General features: G+C 46.5%; 1 protein-coding gene across 4 annotated transcripts; it reads right to left on the bottom strand.

Moving 5' to 3' along the window:
* Nucleotides 1-3: 3 nt before the first annotated feature.
* On the bottom strand, nucleotides 4-20,184 carry DDX11 (DEAD/H-box helicase 11). 4 transcript variants are annotated; one of them, XM_031589847.2, is made up of 28 exons: nucleotides 19,982-20,182; nucleotides 19,744-19,878; nucleotides 19,136-19,372; nucleotides 18,738-18,824; nucleotides 15,616-15,773; nucleotides 14,422-14,470; nucleotides 13,792-13,899; nucleotides 13,177-13,264; nucleotides 12,483-12,685; nucleotides 11,704-11,856; nucleotides 11,571-11,617; nucleotides 10,579-10,658; nucleotides 9,282-9,326; nucleotides 9,082-9,149; nucleotides 8,516-8,554; nucleotides 8,172-8,295; nucleotides 7,589-7,723; nucleotides 7,013-7,125; nucleotides 6,153-6,225; nucleotides 5,701-5,804; nucleotides 4,802-4,951; nucleotides 2,783-2,851; nucleotides 2,508-2,608; nucleotides 2,003-2,087; nucleotides 1,335-1,410; nucleotides 1,004-1,158; nucleotides 839-883; nucleotides 4-721 (listed from the first exon to the last, which is right to left on the bottom strand). In XM_031589847.2, the coding sequence occupies exons 1-27, from the start codon at nucleotides 20,000-20,002 to the stop codon at nucleotides 860-862; spliced, it is 2,727 nt and encodes a 908-aa protein (XP_031445707.2). In that variant the 5' UTR covers nucleotides 20,003-20,182; the 3' UTR covers nucleotides 4-721; nucleotides 839-859. The 4 variants fall into 4 exon arrangements, 2 of the variants coding, with proteins under 2 accessions (XP_031445707.2, XP_090001025.1); XR_016468737.1 differs by lacking the exons at nucleotides 4-721; nucleotides 839-883; nucleotides 1,004-1,158; nucleotides 1,335-1,410; nucleotides 2,003-2,087 and adding an exon at nucleotides 3,699-3,827 and having other exon boundaries at nucleotides 2,539-2,608; nucleotides 19,982-20,184; XR_016468738.1 differs by lacking the exons at nucleotides 4-721; nucleotides 839-883; nucleotides 1,004-1,158; ... (1 more) ...; nucleotides 2,003-2,087; nucleotides 2,508-2,608 and adding an exon at nucleotides 3,708-3,827 and having other exon boundaries at nucleotides 2,793-2,851; nucleotides 19,982-20,184.
* Nucleotides 20,185-20,327: the final 143 nt, after the last annotated feature.

Below are 20,327 nucleotides of genomic sequence, written 5' to 3'. Positions count from 1 at the left end.
CTGAAAAGAGCCTTAAGAGGTAGCTCCAGTTACAGCAAGGAGACAAAACAACCTTTTTGACCAGCCTTGTTTGTGATGACAGAAAGAGCTGAGAATGGCTGTGGGATTACACAGCCATCGCTGTTGTCAATTACCCTCCAGCCCAGAACGCAGAAAAGAACCTCTAGGAAACTGCACCAAAAAAGTTTGACCGTTTTCCACAGAAAGTTACTGTAAGTTCAAAAAAAGACTGTATGCAGATAAAAGCACAGAGTGATCCTATGATTAAAAGTGATCAAAGGAGAAGTGGTGTGCTGTGTTATGGCTGTATCATTATTCCCCTTGAAAGAATGACTCAGTCCTTCAATCTGGTACCAACTTGAAGCAAGGTAGAAAGAATGAGATAAAAAACTAACCCACATCTTACCTGTCTCACTGTGTAATTCCAACACAGTACAAACTAATGGCCTGTTACCTTAAAAGTAACAGCTAAAAATTCCACAAGAATTGTTAACTTTGGTCGTCAGACCCCCTGAAGTCAGCCATTGATGTGGCAAACCCAGTGTGTTCAAACAAAATAATCATGATCCCCACACATAAGTGTCTGGGTTGAAAATATTTAATAGACTTAAATAAAATCTTAACATCTGTAAACAAATAGTAGCCTCCTGCTACCTTCACCAGTGTCGGTCCTGCAACTGGTTTCCCTCCTGGCTGTGGTGATGAAGGCCAAGTGCTCATACTGAACAACAAACAAAGGGGGTAGAGAGGAGATTAACAAACTGCTTGGAACAGAAAAACAGGAACCTGCATTGCTTTGGGTGTTCTTCAAAAGGTGTGGATCACAGAGTTGACCTACAGCCCGCTTCTCTGGTCTGCATCAGTCTGATTTCCCTCGGTGGAACTAGGAACACATGAAACCAGATAACTAACACTAAAGCATCAAACTGAAGGTTTGAAGAAAGTACAAGTGAATACAGCAGGAAACAATTTCTGCAGCAGTACGTGAGAAAAAAGTTCTGACCTTTCTTAACTCTGCAAAGGCTGATCCAAAGGCAGGCTTGACCTGGGTTCTCTCCCTGATCCACTGTGGCAGCTTGTTAAGGATGGCAGGGCGTGAGTACCTGTGGTCCAGGAGCAGGATGCTTGCAAAGTCCTTCTGGTGGCGGATGGCTCTTCCTGTACAGAGTGTGCAGCTGTGTTAAACTGCATTACTGAGCTGTTTGTTCCCAGGCAAGTAAGCTCATATGCATCATCTGTACTCAGAATGATTGGTTCTGCTTTCTTTTTCCCCACCCTGCTTTGATGCAGTCACATTTTGTATCCCCCAGCCTGTTCAAGGAAGGATGAATTACCTATTGACTGGTTTACTGCCTTCATGCACAGGTTTTCAATCAGCATTCTGCTAGGTGCATGGCTAGCAGCTCTTGGCTAGAAAGGAGAAATAGGTCAGAGTGAACACGAGGCTGTTAATCAAATTAGGGAGAGTCTTAATGAAGAAGTGAGGTAAACAAATACTTTTATCCTGGCAGAATGAGTGGGTATCCACACAGATCCCAAGCTGAATGCAGGGACAGACAGAAGAAAAACTACAGCTTTAGAAAATGATTTTGAGCAGTCACAGCCAGCCTAAGGCCCCTTTGAAAGCAGAGCACTTGTCCCTTGCTGCTCAGGAACAGCATCTTGAGTGGGCAGTAAGAACAAGTACACCAGGAGAAGTGAGCCTGGCATACACCTTCTACCACCTTGACACCTCCTCTGCTATGAAGGGACTTGGTTCTCCTTGGAACTCACTTTCTCAGGAAGCCCTAGTGCTGCTTCTCTCCACTGACCCCTGTGCATAGGTCTTACTGTACAAATGCAGTATGGGGATGGCTGTGCTCCCATTACCACAGTCTGAGAAACATGGAAAAGCTCAAAGGAAAAAGGAGTCTTTGAAGGCAACAGTGGAACTCGGGTGCCAGGAGGGAAGTTAGTAGTAAAAATCAGAGGTGAAAAAAGCAGAGGTGTAAGTGTCTGTTACCATTGTTTTATCAAGCCAAGTCATTTTCTCTTGAAGCTCTGGAGATTTAATGTTGGGGTAAGGCATTCCCACCATAATCACACACCTGCAAGGGGTGAGGGAGGACCGCATTATTCTTTATGTCTCATCCTAAAGCACTTTGCCAACAGACTGATAAATTAGAGGTCACTGTACCCCTGAAAGACAGCCAGCCTTGAAGACCAAAGGCAGCAGTAAAACACAGTACTCTGACAAGCACACTCTGAACTGGAAGCTGCAGAGGGATTCAGGGTGCCAGAACAAGGAATTATCTAGCACAGCAAGCCTAACTGCATTACTCACATGAAAAGTACACTGGACAAGTGAGTTTTACATTACCTGCAGACTCTGTCCCATTGGCTCAAGCATCAGCCCAAGCCACCTGATCCCCAGACTTTCTATCTATGCAAGTACCGATATGTCCATCCTGCTCGGAGTCACTGCACTACAAGCCAAATGCTCACCTCAAAAGGAGCAGCCACCTTACCTTCCCAGGTCATCCGAGAAGTTGATCCCTTCACTCATTTTGCCTCCAACTACAGAAAGCAGCAAGGCCCCCGTCATCTGGCCTCCAGCCTGACTGCACCGCTGTGAGAGAGGGACCAACAACTTAGACCAGAGCACAGAAGATTTCTGTGCTTCAGAAACACACACCTGGACTACAGACCTCTTTCCCAGCTAACAGCTGCAATGCCCTCTTTACCAGCGCTCCCATCCACAGATGAGATGATTCACTCCCACCACCCTGCCAGCTCCACTCACCTTTATGCACTTGGCATACTCCACCAGCACCTGCTCCACCTGGTTGGCTTTCTTAGGCTCCTGAAAGATCTGTCACACAGTGCATCAGTTGCAGCGTCAGGAAGCAACAACAAAACAGATCATTTTATTCACTTGCCATTAAACAGCACGTGGAACTAAGACCAGGAAAGGGCAAGTTAACTGTAAGAAAACCACTTAACCAGCACCTTTTCCCTCTACCGCTGGAAAAGCAGGGCATGTTCATTACAGCACTTCTCAGCCGGGCTCTGAAGGGAGCAGCAGCTTCTCCTGCCCTCCAACATTCCCTTTCAGCTTAGGCAGATTTGTCTGATGCTACAAGAAGTCAGAAGTCATCTGAGAGATGAAAGGCTGGAAAGCACATGCCCTTCTTCCAGATAGAGGCGTAGCAGGCTGGAGAGACCCTCCAGCTGCAAGGTCTTGGAGGACAGCGATTGGACCAATTAATTTGAATTACCAGTTAATTCCATGTAATGGTTCCTTTGCCCAGGAAATATATTAGTTTTCTTTGCATAGAGTAATATTTCTTTGTGTTATTCCAGCATCCCTAATGGAATTATAAACTAACAAGTTACTGAAAGCCCTTGCAATTCATTGAGCCTGGATCTTAAAAGGTGCTGCACCTTGGCTTAAATCACAACTTATTGTTCTGGTAAACAAGAAATGCAACATCTATCTTTTCTGCGACAGTAAAGAACCGGCAGGATGCGTTTTCTTTTGGTTACCAAGGAGTGCTGTGAGCATTTTACCAGCCAGAGGCAGTCTTTCAGTAGAAAAGTAACTGGCAATTACAAACGTAAGCCAAATCTATTTAATTCATTAAACAGTAGCTATTTAATCCTCTGACTTAAATTAATTTTTTCTCTGTAATTTAAATAGAATCTCAGTGTGATCTCACCACAGCCACCTCAGGAAAGACTTTAACCTTCCTCTTCTATGATATGATCTTGTGTGTAGGCAGCTGAAAGTCACACTCTCTGCACTGCTACCAAATTGCTTTGCTAACGCATATCCAATTTGCTGGAGACTGCAAAGGCCAAACAAGAACAGATCAGCTGAAAGGCAGAGCAAGCAGCACGACTGCGGTGTGAGCCCTTGGAGATGCCAGGCAAACCATACGGACTCCCACAGAACGCACCTGAAAGACATTTTGAATGACAGCTGTGCAAACACGTGGAGAAGATGAAGCGTGGTGTTTTCACCACAAAAACCTACAAGCAGATCCACATGCCAGAATGCCTGCACCAAGGCTGTGAAATACTGTGCTCTGCTAACACATGTGGTAAGTTATTAGCTTTTGATAAAAGAGAAATCACGTAACAAGGTATCTGTCATTCTCTTTTCTTTTTTCCTGGCACATGACCAAAGTCCCTGCCTCTCCCTCTAGGACAGCCAGACTGCCTGAGCTTCAGCAGTACCCAACCTTCAAGTACCTGGGACAATACTTGTACAGATTTCATATCTGTAGTGATTTCCCTATTTAATGTTTCTCATTGCTCTTCCAAAAGCAGTCACCACTGCTCGTCTTTCAGTTCTCAGCTTTACACTTCTACCAGAAAAATACTAAAAACATTTGTCCTGCGAATTGCAGGCTAGTTCTGTCTGCCCCTTGGCCATGCTGGTCTGTGGTCAAGGGACAAGCAGCTGAGCCTGGGAAAAAACAATTCCCTGTAGCAGCTCAACTCAAACAGCTCCCCAGCTGCAAGGAAACAAGCTCACTGGCTACAGAAAGTGAATACTATCTCCCCCCATGGCCACTACAGACTGCGTGCTTAAAGAATCTATAGCTGCATTTAATCTAATTTAGATCCCAGCTCCGTGATCAGCCGCCCGGGAAGTATCATTTATTCATTACTGGAGGGATTGGCTAGATAAACATCCGCTCTGCTCTGCTGTGCAGAGTATGAGAACAACTCAGGGAGAGGCCTGTAATGCATAGATAATTGTTTGACTTTTGAAGCTCCTATTTGCAGTACCAACTGCCCCTGGCTGCACAATTACCTTCTTCTTAGTTGCCAAGCGGGTGAGCAGCCCTGTTTTCTCCCAGTGTGCATACACCTGCTTCTCATAGTCATAGGAGGGGAAGAAGCACACCACACCCCCTGGGACCACATTGCACAGGTTGCAGAGGATTCGGCCTGTCTCATCCATCTGCAAGAGAGAGACAAGAGCATATTGCAGCTGAAAGGAGCTCCAGCTAATGCCACTCCAATTCTGTGCACGATCCCAGGATCACACCTTCCCTATGACATGCATTGGTGAAGGAAAAATGTGGGAAATAGGTGAGGCCTGAGTGCTGCTAAGGGAGCTGGGCATTGCCAAAAAGCTGTTCACTGCTTGGCTTCTCCTCCTAATTCAGTTTCCATTGCCAGTGTGGAGCAGTGGTCACTCAGGAGGGTCTGTGTCTGTTGTCCCAGTGGATGGAAATGTCTCATACTAGAAGAGGTGTGGAGAGCTAGCTAGCACATCTGGTGGGATTCAGAGCAGACCCAGCATTTTGTGCTGGGTGCTGACTGAACAAAGGAAGGGAGAAGTGCAGAAATGTCTGATACCATCCCTGTAGTTAGGGCTGCACTCTGCAGGGCTTCCCTGCTTCACTGACAGAGTCCTCCAATGTGGGATGCAGTCAGACCTCTTTGTGGTGTCCAGCACACAAATGCAGGATCTCAGTACAGTCAAACAGCTGCTAGTCTTCCTTGCCTCCAAGAGGTTCTTCTGAGCAGGCAGCTCAGCACCAGGCTCCTCTTTCCCAATTACCTGGCAACACACCAGCCCCAAATCCCACGTATTGTCCCTCCCATGGCCTTTGATCATCACACCTTTCAGAAAGTACTATGAAACATAGGCAAGTGAACCAAAAAAAGAAGAGACACTTCAGAAGGGAACAAAGGAAGACTGACCATCTGGGGCAGGTCTCTTGTCTGGTAGGTGAACTCCAGCTGCTGGTTGGAAGGACCACTGCAAAGGACTATGGGTAAAATGTTTTCTGGAGGGATCACGTGTCCTGGAGACAAAAAAAAGTAGTGAGAGTCAACACAGCTGCCCTGTGCACCAACACTGCTAGCTGAAGAGCATCACCTGCGTGCAGTGACACAGGCTTGTGTTTGTCTGACTAGGCACTCAGCTGCTCTGGCCTCTGCTCCTCAAGCTGTTGGGAAGAAGGCAAGGTGCTACCTACTGTTGCCAGCCAAGAGCACTGAGGAGCTCAGTGGGAGAGAACAAGCACCCCTAGGGTCTGTTGCCATAATTTCTAGAAAAGATACTACGTTGCTTAGAGTGCTGACAAAACAGCACCGATGGCAGATAGTCCAACACAGATTATGACCCCTCCCTTTTCCCGCAGCACACTTACCACAAGAGAACTCCACGATGCGTGCAGGATCCACACCAGCACAGGATAGCAGCTGCTCTCGGAAATCAGCCACCTGTGGACCACAGGCCAGAGAGAGGTGAAGTCCCAGGGGCACTGCAGCAACAGCCCTGGTACTGCTCCTTGAGCATCAGTATTCAGAGAGCTGACGAGCTCAGTAAGGGGGGCTGCCAGCAAGGAAAGGAGATGAGCTTTCTCCATGATGTGAAAACTGAGTGGATGAGAATGCTCAGCCAGCAGCCATACTCTGCTCCCAGGCTTGTGAGACCTTCTGTGCCCCTGCCTTGCTATCTTCTGCTCAGGCTAAGCCAAGTGCTCAGGAGCAAAACCTCAAGCTGGCCCAAGCAGATCAGGCAGCATGAAATGCCGGTGAAGTGCCTTTTAGCGCCCATGCTCCTGAGTCTTGCTGTGGCCCTCCTGTGTGGGTCAAGTTCCCTATATAGAACTCTCTTCACCCATCATGCTCCAATTTCAGACCTCCCCAGGCCCAAAAGTCCACTACCAGGGCTCCCAAGCACTGTACAATCCACATCGTGGACTACAGCTATATCCACTCTCCGAGTTGCAGACAGAAGGGTTCAAAGTTGGAGCGGAGGCCTTCCAAAAAAAAGGCCACTGCTTCTCCAAGGTCCTGCACTTCACAACTTCCATCCCTTGTCTTCACAAGAGCAAAGAGAAGATTTCAGGACATTCCTACCCAAAAACAGGAATGGAGGAGGCATAGCAGAAGTCTTTTCCCACAAACAACATAGGAAGTGAGAAGAACATGTCCCAGTGGGACTAAGCTCTTATCTTTCCCTGGCTCTTTGTAGATAACACCAGAGATGTTCTTATTCCCTCACCGGCTGCATGGTGCCCCCAGCAATGATTACAGCACGACATTCTTTCACCACCTTGGCAAAGTGAACAGCTGGATTCAGCAAGAGGAATTTGAGGCTGCTCTGACCAATAGTGCCTGGAAAAAAAAGAGAGGCAGTATTGTGAACATTGTGAGGTGACAAATAGGGATACAGGAGATATTCCCTCTTGCCGTGGACACTCTGGCAGATCCCCACCACTCAAAATAAGGACCTGCTTATTCAATGCTGCCATGGGAGCAATGGATAATGACAACCTCAAATTTACTTTTTATTTCCTAATCTTCCTGGAGATGTGAAGAGGCACACTAGATAAAAGACCATGATAAAAACCAACATCCAAAACGGGAGCTGAGATCTGCAAGCCCTAGCCCCAGTGCCCTTGTTAAGAATTCCTTTGGAATCGTGAGAGTCCTTGCACAACCTGAGCCTGCCAGCCTCAACCAAGGCTGCACAGGTGCATTCTGGTAGGACTTTAGGCTCACAGTCACCTCCCTCCTGCCCGTGAAACAGCCTGTTTGTAAGTCACGTCTCCTCTCACCAGCTCTCCTATTCCAATACCTTGCCTATTGAGAATGACTCGACCATCTTCATTTGCATTCGTGAGGGCTGAGAGAAATCCCTCGATGTGCATCAGAGGAGAGGCAGCTCGGAGCTGGTCATTGTCAGCCTCCACAGGAGGGCTCTGGAGAGGGCCTGATGGCCAGAAGAGAGAGAGAGAGGCATGCAGAGCAGGCTACACTTCTAAAGACAGTTCTGAGTGCTAAATACAGATGGAACACAATATCCAAGTTCCATATCATTGCTAACAACAACAAAAAAAAGCGATCTAGTTTTGTAGCTGGCACCACTAAACAGTTACCCATGATAGCTGAGGTTGCAGAGCCAGCAGGTCCAAAAGTGCAAAGCTTAAGTGCATTCAGTATAAACACAATCACGTCACTCCACTTGGTAGGGACCTCAGGAGATCTAATCAAATGTATAATTGCCAAAGTCATCAGTCAGATATATTAAAAACATCTCTGCAGTACACCTCCTGTAGTCTCTCATTCGTTGGTTCTGACCTCTTCTTCCCCCATGCAGATGCACATTCCATGTCCTCACTTTGTTCACAAATGCACAAGTGGAGGATGCCTGAACTTACCCTCCTTATAAGATCCCTGCTGGAGAGTCATAAGAAAGTTCTGCAAACCAGCCAGCTTCTGGTTCTCCTTGTTGGTCTTCACAGCTGGGGCAGGATTGCCATATCGCTCCACAAATCCAAAAAGCTGCCAAGCAAAAGCCAGAAAGACTAAGACTACCAGCAGCACAAAACAGATAAGATAGAAACAGGTTTTCTGGCCTGTTAGAGATAAGGTTCCTTGGCAGGTGTTCACAAATCAGCCCAGTAAAAATCTATCAGCAAAATCCCATTATTTTTCCCATCCATCAAATCAAAACCAAACAAGTTATTGAATGTTGTTGACCATAAAGATGCAGGACCAGTACCTTCCTACTGATGAGGCTCTTCTCACAGTAACGCTGCACCTGTTGGAAAAAGACAGCAAAAATAACCGGTGCTCAGCATCCTGCCTCCCATCCTGTTGCCCTCACTCTGTACCTTGCAGGGATATCACTTGCTGTGCTTGCTGTTCTCTTGGGGAGTGGTGGACAGTTCTTTGTGAGACAATTCATTACAAAGACACTGCTTCTAGAGTGGGAATCTCTTTGGTTAAAGCACTATGTTTGGAGATTTGAGGGATGGGTTAGGTTACTGGAGTAGTAGTGTTTCTTTACCCTTAACCTTTACAGTTCGGCTTTGCCTTCAGACAGCATCTGCACTCAGATGCATTTAATTGCTTGTTTTTCTCTGCCCCAACATCACCCATCCAGCTTTAATGCACTGCTAACCAGATAGTAGCAGAAGAGTTCTGTATAACAGCGAAGCATGGGCAGGCTGCTAGAAAGTAGATACTGCCATATGGCACTTGACACTACTTCCAGCTCTCACAATGGCTTCCTGATAACCTTGAATAAGCTATGAGCTGCACCCTACAGAAGACACTTGTGCTTACCTTGAAGAGGTTGATATTGTCAATCTGGCTCTGAAATAGGAAGTCATTGATGGATTTCAGCTCTGTCCCTAAAAGAAAAAGACAAAAGGAAACAAACAAACAACTTATCAGCTGCTGGGCCTTATCAGGTGCAGCCCCTTACTGCCCACATCCATGTCCCTGCCCAGTGGTGCTACCTCAGGTGGTTGCTACAGTTTTACCTGTTCGGGAAACTGCCTGGCAGCTAGGATTTTGGTTCACATTTCCTGTAAAATATGAAAACAATTAAAGGAAGGCTTACTATGAGTCTGTCTTAACGTTAAACAAGGAACTTAAGCAAACAACTGAGCCGAAAGCACAGCGTAAGTACAAAAAAAAGCCTCCAAAGAATCAAGAATCAACTTCACATCTGGAAGAAGCAGCTATGCAGAGAAAATGACAGTTTCCACTCAGTTTTTCTTTCCCTTGCAGGATAGACCCACACTGTAGGACAAATGTGCTGCTGCATCCTAAGAAATGCCACATACATTCCTTCTGTAGCAGGAGGCAGCAGGTAGGGCAGGTGCATACAAATGCTCACACAGTTATCATGCTGCAAAGATGAAGGGACAGGGACTGCAGTGCATCCCTCACCCTTCTTCGGTGCAGCACCGGGAGGTGCACAGGCTGACAGGTGATTGGGATGAGGGGAAAATCTGAGGACAGTTCCGTGCTCAGACCCTGACAGACAGAACAGTATTAATTGCTGCCATTCCCTGTGCTTTATGTGCCAGTGTTTAACACCCACCTCACAATTCACTTTGCAGCCTCAATCATGAAGCTGTACTCAGGCTGCAGGCTAATGAAAGCATTGAGCCCAGTGTAGGGAAGGGAAGACAGGCAGGGACAGAAGTACTCATCTAAGAGAAGGGCACAGAGCACCAACATGCTCCTGCACCAACAAGCTGCTTTTTCCCTGTGTAAGAGGTTATGGTGGGCTCTCCTTAAGGCACACTGATGTATAGAAGATAGTGTGTTACAGGAGAGGAGCCACACAAATGCCAGTAAATTTAAAAATCTCAGAAAGGAAAGGCACCTTTCAAGAAAAGAAGAAAAAAAATAAAATCACTCTGCAGAGGCATGCCTGCCACAGGCAGAGGTCTTGCCACCAGATGACAGCAAGATTATTCTGTGCAGCTTTTGTGCAGTGCTGATTACTGTAACACTTGCTGTATTCCTCACTTTGGACCACACAACCTCCCCATTCAAATCAGATCTGAAAATCACACAGGAAGAGGGGAACTGCTCCTACCAACTTACAGCATCACCCTCTGTTCCTCAGCTAATGAAAAAAGAGAGGGGTTCAGGCAGACACCATATCCTCATGTTATAAAACAGGCTGAGAAATGATAAAACCGGCATCAAACATGAGCAGCAACTCCTCACAACCTTTCAGGAGCAGGAGGGACAGTGCTCCGAAGAAAGACCAGATGCCTCTGAGTTTCTAAGCATCCACAGAGAAAGAAATGGCTTGCTTACCTCCCAGCATGACTACAAACCGCTCCAGCAAATACAGGATCTGCTTAATGTACATCAAGTTCTTTGCCTTCAAACGTTTACTGTGGAAAAAAAAAAAGAAGGTATTAGGCTCCAAAACATCTTCAAGGACTAACACACAGCTTCCTAAGCTGCAGAGACAAGTAACTGAACTCCCCTTAATTTGGGGCAGAAAAGAACCAGACAGCAGTAGAGAAGATCTACACGCTGGGGAACCGTGAAGAAGCAGTTAGGAAGCAGATTCTGCTACATGGCACTTGGCCCTACTTCCAGGCTTCACAAAGGCTTCCTGATAACCTTGAACAAGCCATCAGCTGTGCCCTACATAAGATATTTGCTCATACTCCCTGTCTGTGACAGGGCTCTGAACACCCTACTGACAGCCACCCCCAAGCATTCACCCATGCAGCCCAAGCACTTGGCTGTTCCTACAGACACCTTTATCCTCACACACAAATTACAGTGGCAGTGATCCCCATGTCTCTGCCGTGATAACATTGTGCAAATTCAGTGATTAGCACTGAGCACAATAATCAGACATTGCAGGTATGACAAGATGTGAGATTTGGTTACAGTCAAAAAACACAGAGCTTCCTCCTCCTCAGAGCTTCCTGCCTCTTCTATAATGCCAGTCAGCCCACAAAAGGTTAAGATCCAGGAGATGAAAGACTGGAGCTTTCATAACTCTGCATCACAAAGCAGGAATGATTAGAGAGAGATTGGGAAAGAAACAGAGTGTAAGGAAAAGCCAGAATCCTCAGGGTATCCCCTTTCTCACTGCTTAATACCAGCCCCAGGAGTCTGACTTAGATGGGTTCTAGACGGAGATAATGATGCAAGTGGCTTTTCATCTGCAGAAGTATTAATGCAAATAACCTTCCTCTGGGAAAAAGCAAGAAAGGCCCTGCAGACGTGAGACAAGCCACAGCATCCACGCTGCCTGCTGCTGTTACACTCTTCTCCGAGATCCTCACCTGTATCGCTCCATGTACTGCAGCAGCTGGGAGTGGGCACAGCACAGCTACAAGAACAAAAAGCAGAGCTGGTATTATAGAGGAGTCGAGAAAGGGTGCTCACCCATGGTTAACAGGCCAGGCCATGACTCACCTGAGAGCCACTGACCTCCGCACTATGGATACAGGTGATGGTGTCTATGAGGTTGTGGGCCTCGTCGATGATTACAACCTGGTCCTTCAGGATGATCCCTGCAGCGTTCCTGGTGGCCTCATGCAAGAGCATCTGATAGGGCAGCACCACCAGCTACAGGGGAAGCACACGCTGCTCTGATTCCAGCTCTCATCCGGATGGATTTAGAGCTCTCACCAGCAGCTCATAATAAGCCCACATCAGATGGCCTTGCAGCATTCCATCAAGTTACTCATTCTTATTATGGGAGAAGTAGCAAGAGAGACAGAAGAACGTGCTTGAGAGGTAAGTTGAGGGAAAATGATTGTGCATACTGATTCCTGAACTAGTTTGACCCCAAAATAATTACTGTAAGAGCAGCCTAGAAGTGCAACAGCAAGCTACCTTCCTAATCTCCTTCTAAGGACTGAAAGCGTGTCTTTTGACAGAGAACCAAGCAAGGAAGAGCACTGGCAAATCCTAAGACTACAGCCATGTGCCTGTATCACCTCATTACTGAACATTTCAAGTATTTCAGAATGCTTTGACCCAAAACTGACACAAAAACTTACAGCCTCCCTACTAGCTCGAAAGAGATACTCTCACTTTCCTTTTCTTTTTCAGCAAAACTAAACCTGACAGAAACACAACCTCTTTACAGACTCCAAAAACATTGTGCAACAAAGTGCTGGTTTGCTTTAGTAATTGGTTTATTCTTAGAGATCCTGGCACTGATTCCCTAAGCAGTGTCCACACCTTACCTGAGCAGCAGGAATAGCGTATCGACTCCCATAATAGGGGCAGGCTTTGGTCTCCTTTCCCAAAGTCACCAACTGCTCAATATCCTTCACTTCCACTAGAACTTCATCACGGAGAAACTGCATTTGTTCATAGGAATAAAATGGGCACACAGTGCGACTCACACGTCTCTTCTTGCCTTCAACTTCTGCATCACTCTTCTTTTCTGACAGCAGAAATCAAAAGCAAGCCATGAGTACCACTGAAAAACCTAAACTCACTACTTTGTACCCTGGTAATGGTACCTTCTGAACTTCAAAGCAGGCTTTGTCATGAGTATTTGACCCATCATCTATTGAAGGAGTATTAAAACAGTGACATTTCCACCCTCACTGTGGACACTGCTCTTGCTGGTTAGATTTACTCATGTGACATTTCCCCACATTTCTAGCAGTAAGTTACAAAGACAAGCATTCTTCTATTGCACAAGTCCTGACCAATGCAAATACATTCAGCAAATACATACAGATCTTGGTGTGCTAACCTGGAGTACAAAAGGTAAAAGCACTAAGGATCTCTAGCTCTGCTCCCCCAGCTTACCCTTTTCAGACTCCTACCGCTCTCTTCCTAGAACCGACTGGCAGAGAGCACTGCCTGCAGCCTCTCACCCCCACCAACTTTATCCGCCATTGCTTCCCCGTGCTGAAGTGTTCATACCATGTTTGTTCTTTTGCATCTCCGTGCAGCGGTCATTGATGAGCTGCAGAGCCCCCAAGCGGCGCACCTCCTCATTCACACACAGGTTCTTAGACATGCAAAGAGAGGGGACAGCAGGTCGAAGAGTGCTCAGTGTGCACTCTTTGCTGTAAAATAGATTTATTTAAAGCAGTCCCAGGCCAGATTCCAAACCAGAAGTCAGGCAGTGTAGCTGCTGCAATAAGCATACTCAAAACCCCAAAAGAAATCAGTAAGGATAGAAAATGAAGAAAGGTGTCCTCAGATGGCTCACTGCTACACAACTTCTAAAGAAATGCTAGCAGAATTAATATCTAAAAGAGTGCCTTCCCAGTGACTCAGGCATCTGTAATCTTCCACATCAGAAGAGGGAAAACAGACTTTTGCATTTACATCAAAGGGCAAACGGCCAAACAGCTCACAGAAAAAGGTACATTGCACAAGATCTATATCACAACACATAAATAGCTTCTCCAATAGAAGACTCACCTCAGTCCCTGAGATGCCTTCAGATGTGTTGCATCCACACACCTCCTAGCAAAGTCCTTCATACTGAATGAACACACACTCTGGGTCCTTTCTGACCATACCACATACCTGCCTGGATCCCAAGGAGACCAAACGCGTGTTTTTGCCAAAAGGACTTTTCTGCACTTCATGCACAAACTGAGACAATTGGGAGTGAGTGCGGCTGCAGTAGTAAATCTGCAATGAGGAAGACCGAAGAAAGATGAGAAGAATATGGAAGCCAACCTCCTATTCTACAACCAATCCTGCAGGGAGGCTGCCAAGCACCTCAGCAACATTAATCTTGCTCAAGCCTTCAAAACACAAAGCAAGGCATATGCTGAAATGTCACAATGCAACTGCCAAGGCCAACAGCCTTATCTTTACTTTCTGCTGTGCATTTGTCCTTCGTTTCCATTGAATTTTCCAAGGCTTTATAATAACTGGGGCTCATTGTTGTAGAGTGATGAATATGTGCTTCTTGCAGCAAGCCACAGAAAAATTTCAGCGATGTTAGCAGAGCAAACTGCTTAGGCAGCCAGTAAAACCCAGAAGGAGATGAGAGCAGCAGAACTGGTTGCTGTTATCAACAAACTTGGCAGTCCATGGATACCACTTCTTAAATCCTTCCATACTGCATTACCCTGGGAAGGGTGCAAGGAAGCCATAATTCTCTCACACTATTCTATCAGGTGGCACAAATTACCCTCCTCATCTCACCTTTGTCACATGCTCTTCTTCCAAATCATCATCATCATCTTCCTCCAGCCTAAGGAAAGACAAAGCCCAAAGAGTTTCCTTTCAGCAGATAGTCACTGGGAGTTAGAAACAAAGGATGCTCTACCTCAAGGGAGCTGCTTGTGTCATCAGGACGTAAAAGAAAAAATGACTTTCTAAGAATACTACAGGTGGGCACAATCATGCCAAGCTTTGCTCTTTAAAAGAAAAGTGTCTGTAGTGTTGTGTCTTTAGCAACTTCAAGAAGCATCTTTAAAAAAAATAAATTAAAAATCTGGTGTTTTCTAAGCCCCAGGCATAAACTAATCAGAGCTAACTATCCTTTGGTGTGCTTATTTATTTATTTTTATAAAGCATTCCCCTTAGAGACAATTTACCACCCTCAAGCTGCTGCATGAAGAAGAAAAAGTTTCAGGAAGATATTTAGCTGCCATACAATTTCTCAAAGGCAAAAGCAGTTTAATGCTTAGTAACAGCATCATTTATACGTAGCTTAAATGCTTTGCGATTTTAAGGCAGGAGAATCTGTCTAGATACTAATTAGTAAATTTGTATTTTAGATGTATTTGACTTTTCATGCTGAAAACTCTGGCTCCTGGCTTTCTGCATAACGCCAAAAGAACAGTTGTACGTTGGAGAAAAGTGTGCACTTGGTTTTCGTGCTGTAGCTCAGTCTTCAGAAATGTGACCTTCTCTCCCTTCAGAATATCAAATGATGCCATTGCTAATCTGCAGAACTGATAGCTTCCTTTGATGCCCCGAGGAGCATTTTGCTTTTCTAATGCAAAGTTCATCTCAAGGCATTCACCCAGCATCCAGAGGCACTCTCTGGGAAACAGACATGGAAAAAGGCAGGAGGTTGTCATGCATTTTAAGAAAGACATGCTTCCTCGGAAGACACTTGAGGCTGACAACAGTGAGTGGAAAAAAAACAACCAAAAAAAGCAAAAAGCAAAAAAAAAAAAAAAATCCTAATGAAAAAAACAACCTACCAACCAATCAGCACAGCTTCAATGGGGGAGAAACTCCAGGTGTGTACAAGTCAGAGCCACCTATATATCCAGCAGCATAAGATGCTCAAGAAAGCAGTCACTGCTGAACAGCTGAAATCCCTTCAATTAAGGCAAGCCAAAAATGATAATAGGACATTAGAACCCCCTCAACTCCTGTCCTTACCCAGATGCCACTTTCTTTTCCTCGTCACTCTCATATTCAGCAAGAATCAGCTCCTCCTCATTGTGATCCAGTTGCTCTGGGACAGCTGCTCCAGCTCCCTCTGACAGAATCTCTTTGCTGAGCTGAAGAAGGTGCTTCATCTCATCCTCCTCAGATCTCTGAAAGGAGCACCTCATCTCATTATTTCTCACACAGGGAAGCAGCACTTGCATCATTTTATGCCACCAGCAGTTCAGAGGACAGCTCAGTCCCTTCCCCATAGCAAAGAGGAGGGACTGCTGTGTGCATCTCCAGCAGGACAAGCAAATGCACCATGACTGCTTGAAGCAATTCAGCACCATGCAGTGTAAGTGACAGCAGCAACCAAAGACTTGCCCACATAAAAGCCTTCTGTGCAAAGGACCTTCTAAACACCTAACTCCTGAAGTGACCATATGCCTATAATCCAGGATTAGTTGCTTAAATTAGCCTATAAAAATGACTGCCTCAGAAAGAAACTGTGTAAATAAAAAAACCAACAACCAAGCAAACGCATAAGGACACAATCAAATAATCCACAGTTAACCTAAGGCTACAATAAAACTCAATACCTGTTTTAGAATATAGAGCACAGGTTTTCTCTTGTTCTTGTTTTTACCCCTGTCATGTGGTCCTTATTCTAGCACAGGTCTATCCCTCTGCACAAATTCTATCAAACTGTTGAAGAATAGTTTTTTTTTTAATTTTCTGTTCTGACAAAGAAAACTTCTTCAGTCTGAAGACGGTATGTTCTAACTTCAATGAGCATTCCATCACTGCGGCATGATAAACAAAGGCAGTTTACAGGGGTACCTGAAATAGCTGCTTTTCCAAGTCTGTATAGTGTTTCTGAAATTTGCCTTTGTCCTTTATATCATGTTTCTCATTTCCCATGCTTTTCATTCTCCTTTAAGAGAAAGAAGTTCTTTGTTCTATAGTGTTTCAATTCACCATTCACCTCTGAACCTTTGATATTTATGCTACATCCTTTTGTCAGGAGTTGACACAGCACTTGAGATGGAGTACACAAACGCCTGGCTGCCTTATAAGTGCCTGTTTAGGGACTTGAAGTGGGTATTTCTGGGAAAATTAAATCATACCATCAAAAAGCTCTTCAAGTTAAGGTTATTGGAGGCAGATCACTCAATTAAATGGCAGAAAAATACATGTCAACTTTCTGTGTGTAGAAAAGAGACACTTCCGAACAATACAATTATATTTACACAGAATTACAGAATCATTAAGGTTGGAAAAGATCTCTAAGATCGTCCAGTCCAACCCCAACCCAACAGCACCATGCTTACTCCCTTAGTGCCACATCCGCACATTTCTTGAACACCTCCAGGAACAGTGACTCCACCACCTGCCTAGGCAGCCCGTGCCATTGCATCACACTCTTTCTAAGAAATGTTTCTTAGTACCCAACCTCAGCCTCCCCTAGTGCAACTTGAGGCCATTCCCTCTCAACCTATCGCTGTTACCTGGAAGAAAAGGCCGACCCCTAAGACACCACAGCCTCCCTTCAGGTCATAGGGAGTGATAAGGTCTCCCCTGATCCTCTTCTTCTCCAGGCTGAACAATCGCAGTTCCCTCTGCTGCCTCCCATAAGACCTGTGCTCCAGATCCTTCACCTTCGTCAGACACACTCCAGCACCTCAATGTCTTTAATGTAGTGAAGGGCCCAAAACTGAACATAGCACACGAGGTGCTGCCTCACCAGAGCTCAGTGCAGAGGGACAATCACCTCCCTGCTCCTGCTGGCTGCACTATTTTCTCATCCAAGTTAGGATGCTGTTGGCCTTGTTGGACACCTGGGCACACTGCTGGCTCATGTTCAGCTCAGTGTCAACTCACACCTCCAGATCCTTTTCCTCCATGCAGCTTTCCAGCCACTTTGCCCCAAGCCTGTAGCATTGCATGGAGTTGTTGTGACTGAAGTGCAAGACCTGAAACTTAGCCTGATTGAAGCTCATGCAATTGGCCACAACCCAGTGATCTAGCCTGTCCAGATTCCTCTGTAGAGCCTTCCTACCCTCAGGCACATCCAACAGTCTCTCCCAACTTGGTGTCATATGCAAACTTACTGAGGGTGCACTCAATCCTCTCATTCAGATCATCAGTAAGGACATTAAACAGTACTGACCCCTGGGGAACACCACTTGTGACTGGCTGCCAGCTAGATTTAACTTCATTCGCCACTGCTCTCTGGGCCTGGCCCTCCAGCCAGTTCTTTACCCAGCAAACAATGTACCTGTCCAAGCCACGGGCTGCCAGCTTCCCCAGTAGAATACTGTGGGAGACAGTGTCTATGAAGGTAAACAAGTACACTGGTGAGCAAAGTACAACCAAAGCCTGACCTCACTTTTGGGGGGATTTTCTGTTCTTAAATTTAATCCCAGTTCTACATGTTTTATTCCAGAAGTACAGTGTCCACACATGCTCATGTAAGAAAGAGCTTTCCAAAAACCCCAAATATTAACACTTAAAAGCAAATGAACCATCAGAACAGACATTCTTTTAATCCACACACACATGTTGCCACAGAAAATTCTCTAAGCACAAGTTGCTTTTCCTGTACATTTGTACATTAAAAAGATAACCTAATAAAAAATTTCAGAGAGCCAATTCAGCAATCCAGTGCAAAGAGCTCCCCAAATACGGGGGGCTGGACAATATAGAGACAAGTCACACGTACAAGAAAATATGACCAACACTTGAGATTATTAAGACAAAGTAAAATGGTTTCAAACTAAAGGTTTTAAATTAAAAGAGGGGAGGTTAAACTGAAGGTTTTAAACTAAAGGGGGTTTTAAAGTAAATGGTTTTAAACTAAAGGAGGGGAGAGTTAGATTAGACATCAGGGGGAAGTTTTACATTGAGAGGGCAGTGAGGCACTGCCATGGGCTGCCCAGAGAAGCTGTGGGTGCCTTATCTCTGAAGGTGTTCAGAACCAGGCTGGAGGGGGCCCTGGGCAGCTGAGATGCTGGGTTGCAGCCCTACCCATGGCAAGGAGTTGGAACTAAATGGTCTTTGAGGTTCCTTGCAACTCAAGTCATTGTACAATTCTATGATACTGTGATTCTAACCTCTGCAGGCCAACTCACCTTCCTCTTCGCTGCATATTTTAACTGTACATTATGGCGAATTTTCTCAAGACGTTCTTCTCGCTTTTTCCTCTTGACCTGCTCTTCCTGAAACGAAGGGAAAATGATAGAAGGATGAAGTCTATCTAGTCCTATAGAACAGGCATAATTACCTTCCTTTTACCCAGGAATAGAAAATAAAATAAAATAAAAACAATCCAACTTTGAAACAAAACTGTCAAGAGTCCCTTTGTCCTTACATGCCTATGAATGTTGCTACTTTATGCAACTTACACAGGAATCCCTCATCGCTCTTAAGTGGCACAGAGTCCTGTCAAAGGTGATGACCACCAAGTCACCACCCATGATGTCACCCATTCTTGCCCCTCACACCCTTCCTCACATGAGCATTTCTCAACCTTCAGTCTGTGCACCAAATCCTGCTCTTCTTTCTTCTGCACAAACGCCGTGATCCAGTCCGGTTCCCCAGATGCATCCCTGCTGTTTGGACACATCGGCCCACCAGAAACCAGGGGCTGCTTCTCTTCCTGCCTGCTGCCCTCTGGAGCCAGAAGCCGTGCCTCCTCCTGCTGCTTCTTCTCCTCAAAGTCTCGAAGCCAGGAGAGGGCCCCGCAGATGAGGCTCAGTGACTTTCCCTGGTATTGGAAACAAAGAGGACAAGCCACACACGGTGTCACTGCTGTAACCAGCTCCTCCACACAGGAGAGGCACCTGGCGGTGGTTCCAGCTGAGTGGGACCAGACCAAGGCCATGCACAGAGATACCGATGTCGCACTTTATGACCCTGCAAGTGGCACCTCTTCCTGTGTTTTGTCCCCACAGTTCCAAAACTGGCACCACAGACGTAGCTAACACACCTTGGAACAGGCCCCCAGATTCTGTGTTTGTGCAGGGAATGAGCCCGGCCTGCCCTGCTCCCCCTCCCCAAGCACCGCTCTGAGCACCACGCTGCAAGCGGCCCCGGCACGGTGTCAAACCCCGTCACCCCGCCACCCGCGCTGCTCACCGTGCCCGTGGGGCTCTCGAAGATCCCGACCCGCCCGGCCTCCAGCGCAGCGTACAGCGCTGCCATGAACTGCTCCTGGATGCGGTACGGCGTGTAGGGGAACGGGAAGCTGGCCCGACCCGGGCCGCTCACCGCCTGCGGGCACACAGACAGCCGTGAGCGGGCATCGGGCAACAGCCGCCCGCTCCCTCCCACAGCCCGCTCCCTGCCGGCTCCCAGCCGCCAGCCCGCCGCCCACCTCCGCCGTCCCGCCATCCATTCCGGCCTTCCCGCTTCGAAATGAGCGCCGCCCGCTTCCCGTGACGCGAGGGGACGGCCGAGAGAGGCGGAAGGTGCCCGGCTAGGCGGGCCCGGCGGCTGGGCTGATTCTGAGTGGAGGATTTCCTCACTTAAACCTCCCCTCTGTTAGTTTGAAGCCAGCCACCCTCGTCCTATCACCGCCGGGCTGTGTATAAAGTCGGCCCCCGCCTACTTGTAAGCTCTCCACAAGCACTGGAAAGCCGCAATGAGGTCTCCCCGGAGCCTTCTCTTCTCCCTTCCCATGTATGCATACACAGTGAGACAAAACAGCATCATACAGAGAA

The sequence above is a fragment of the Phasianus colchicus genome, chromosome 1 (genome assembly GCF_987193195.1).
Source record: "Phasianus colchicus chromosome 1, bPhaCol1.hap1.1, whole genome shotgun sequence".
NCBI classification, from domain to species: Eukaryota; Metazoa; Chordata; class Aves; order Galliformes; family Phasianidae; genus Phasianus; species Phasianus colchicus.
This window is presented reverse-complemented; position numbering and strand designations above follow the sequence as displayed.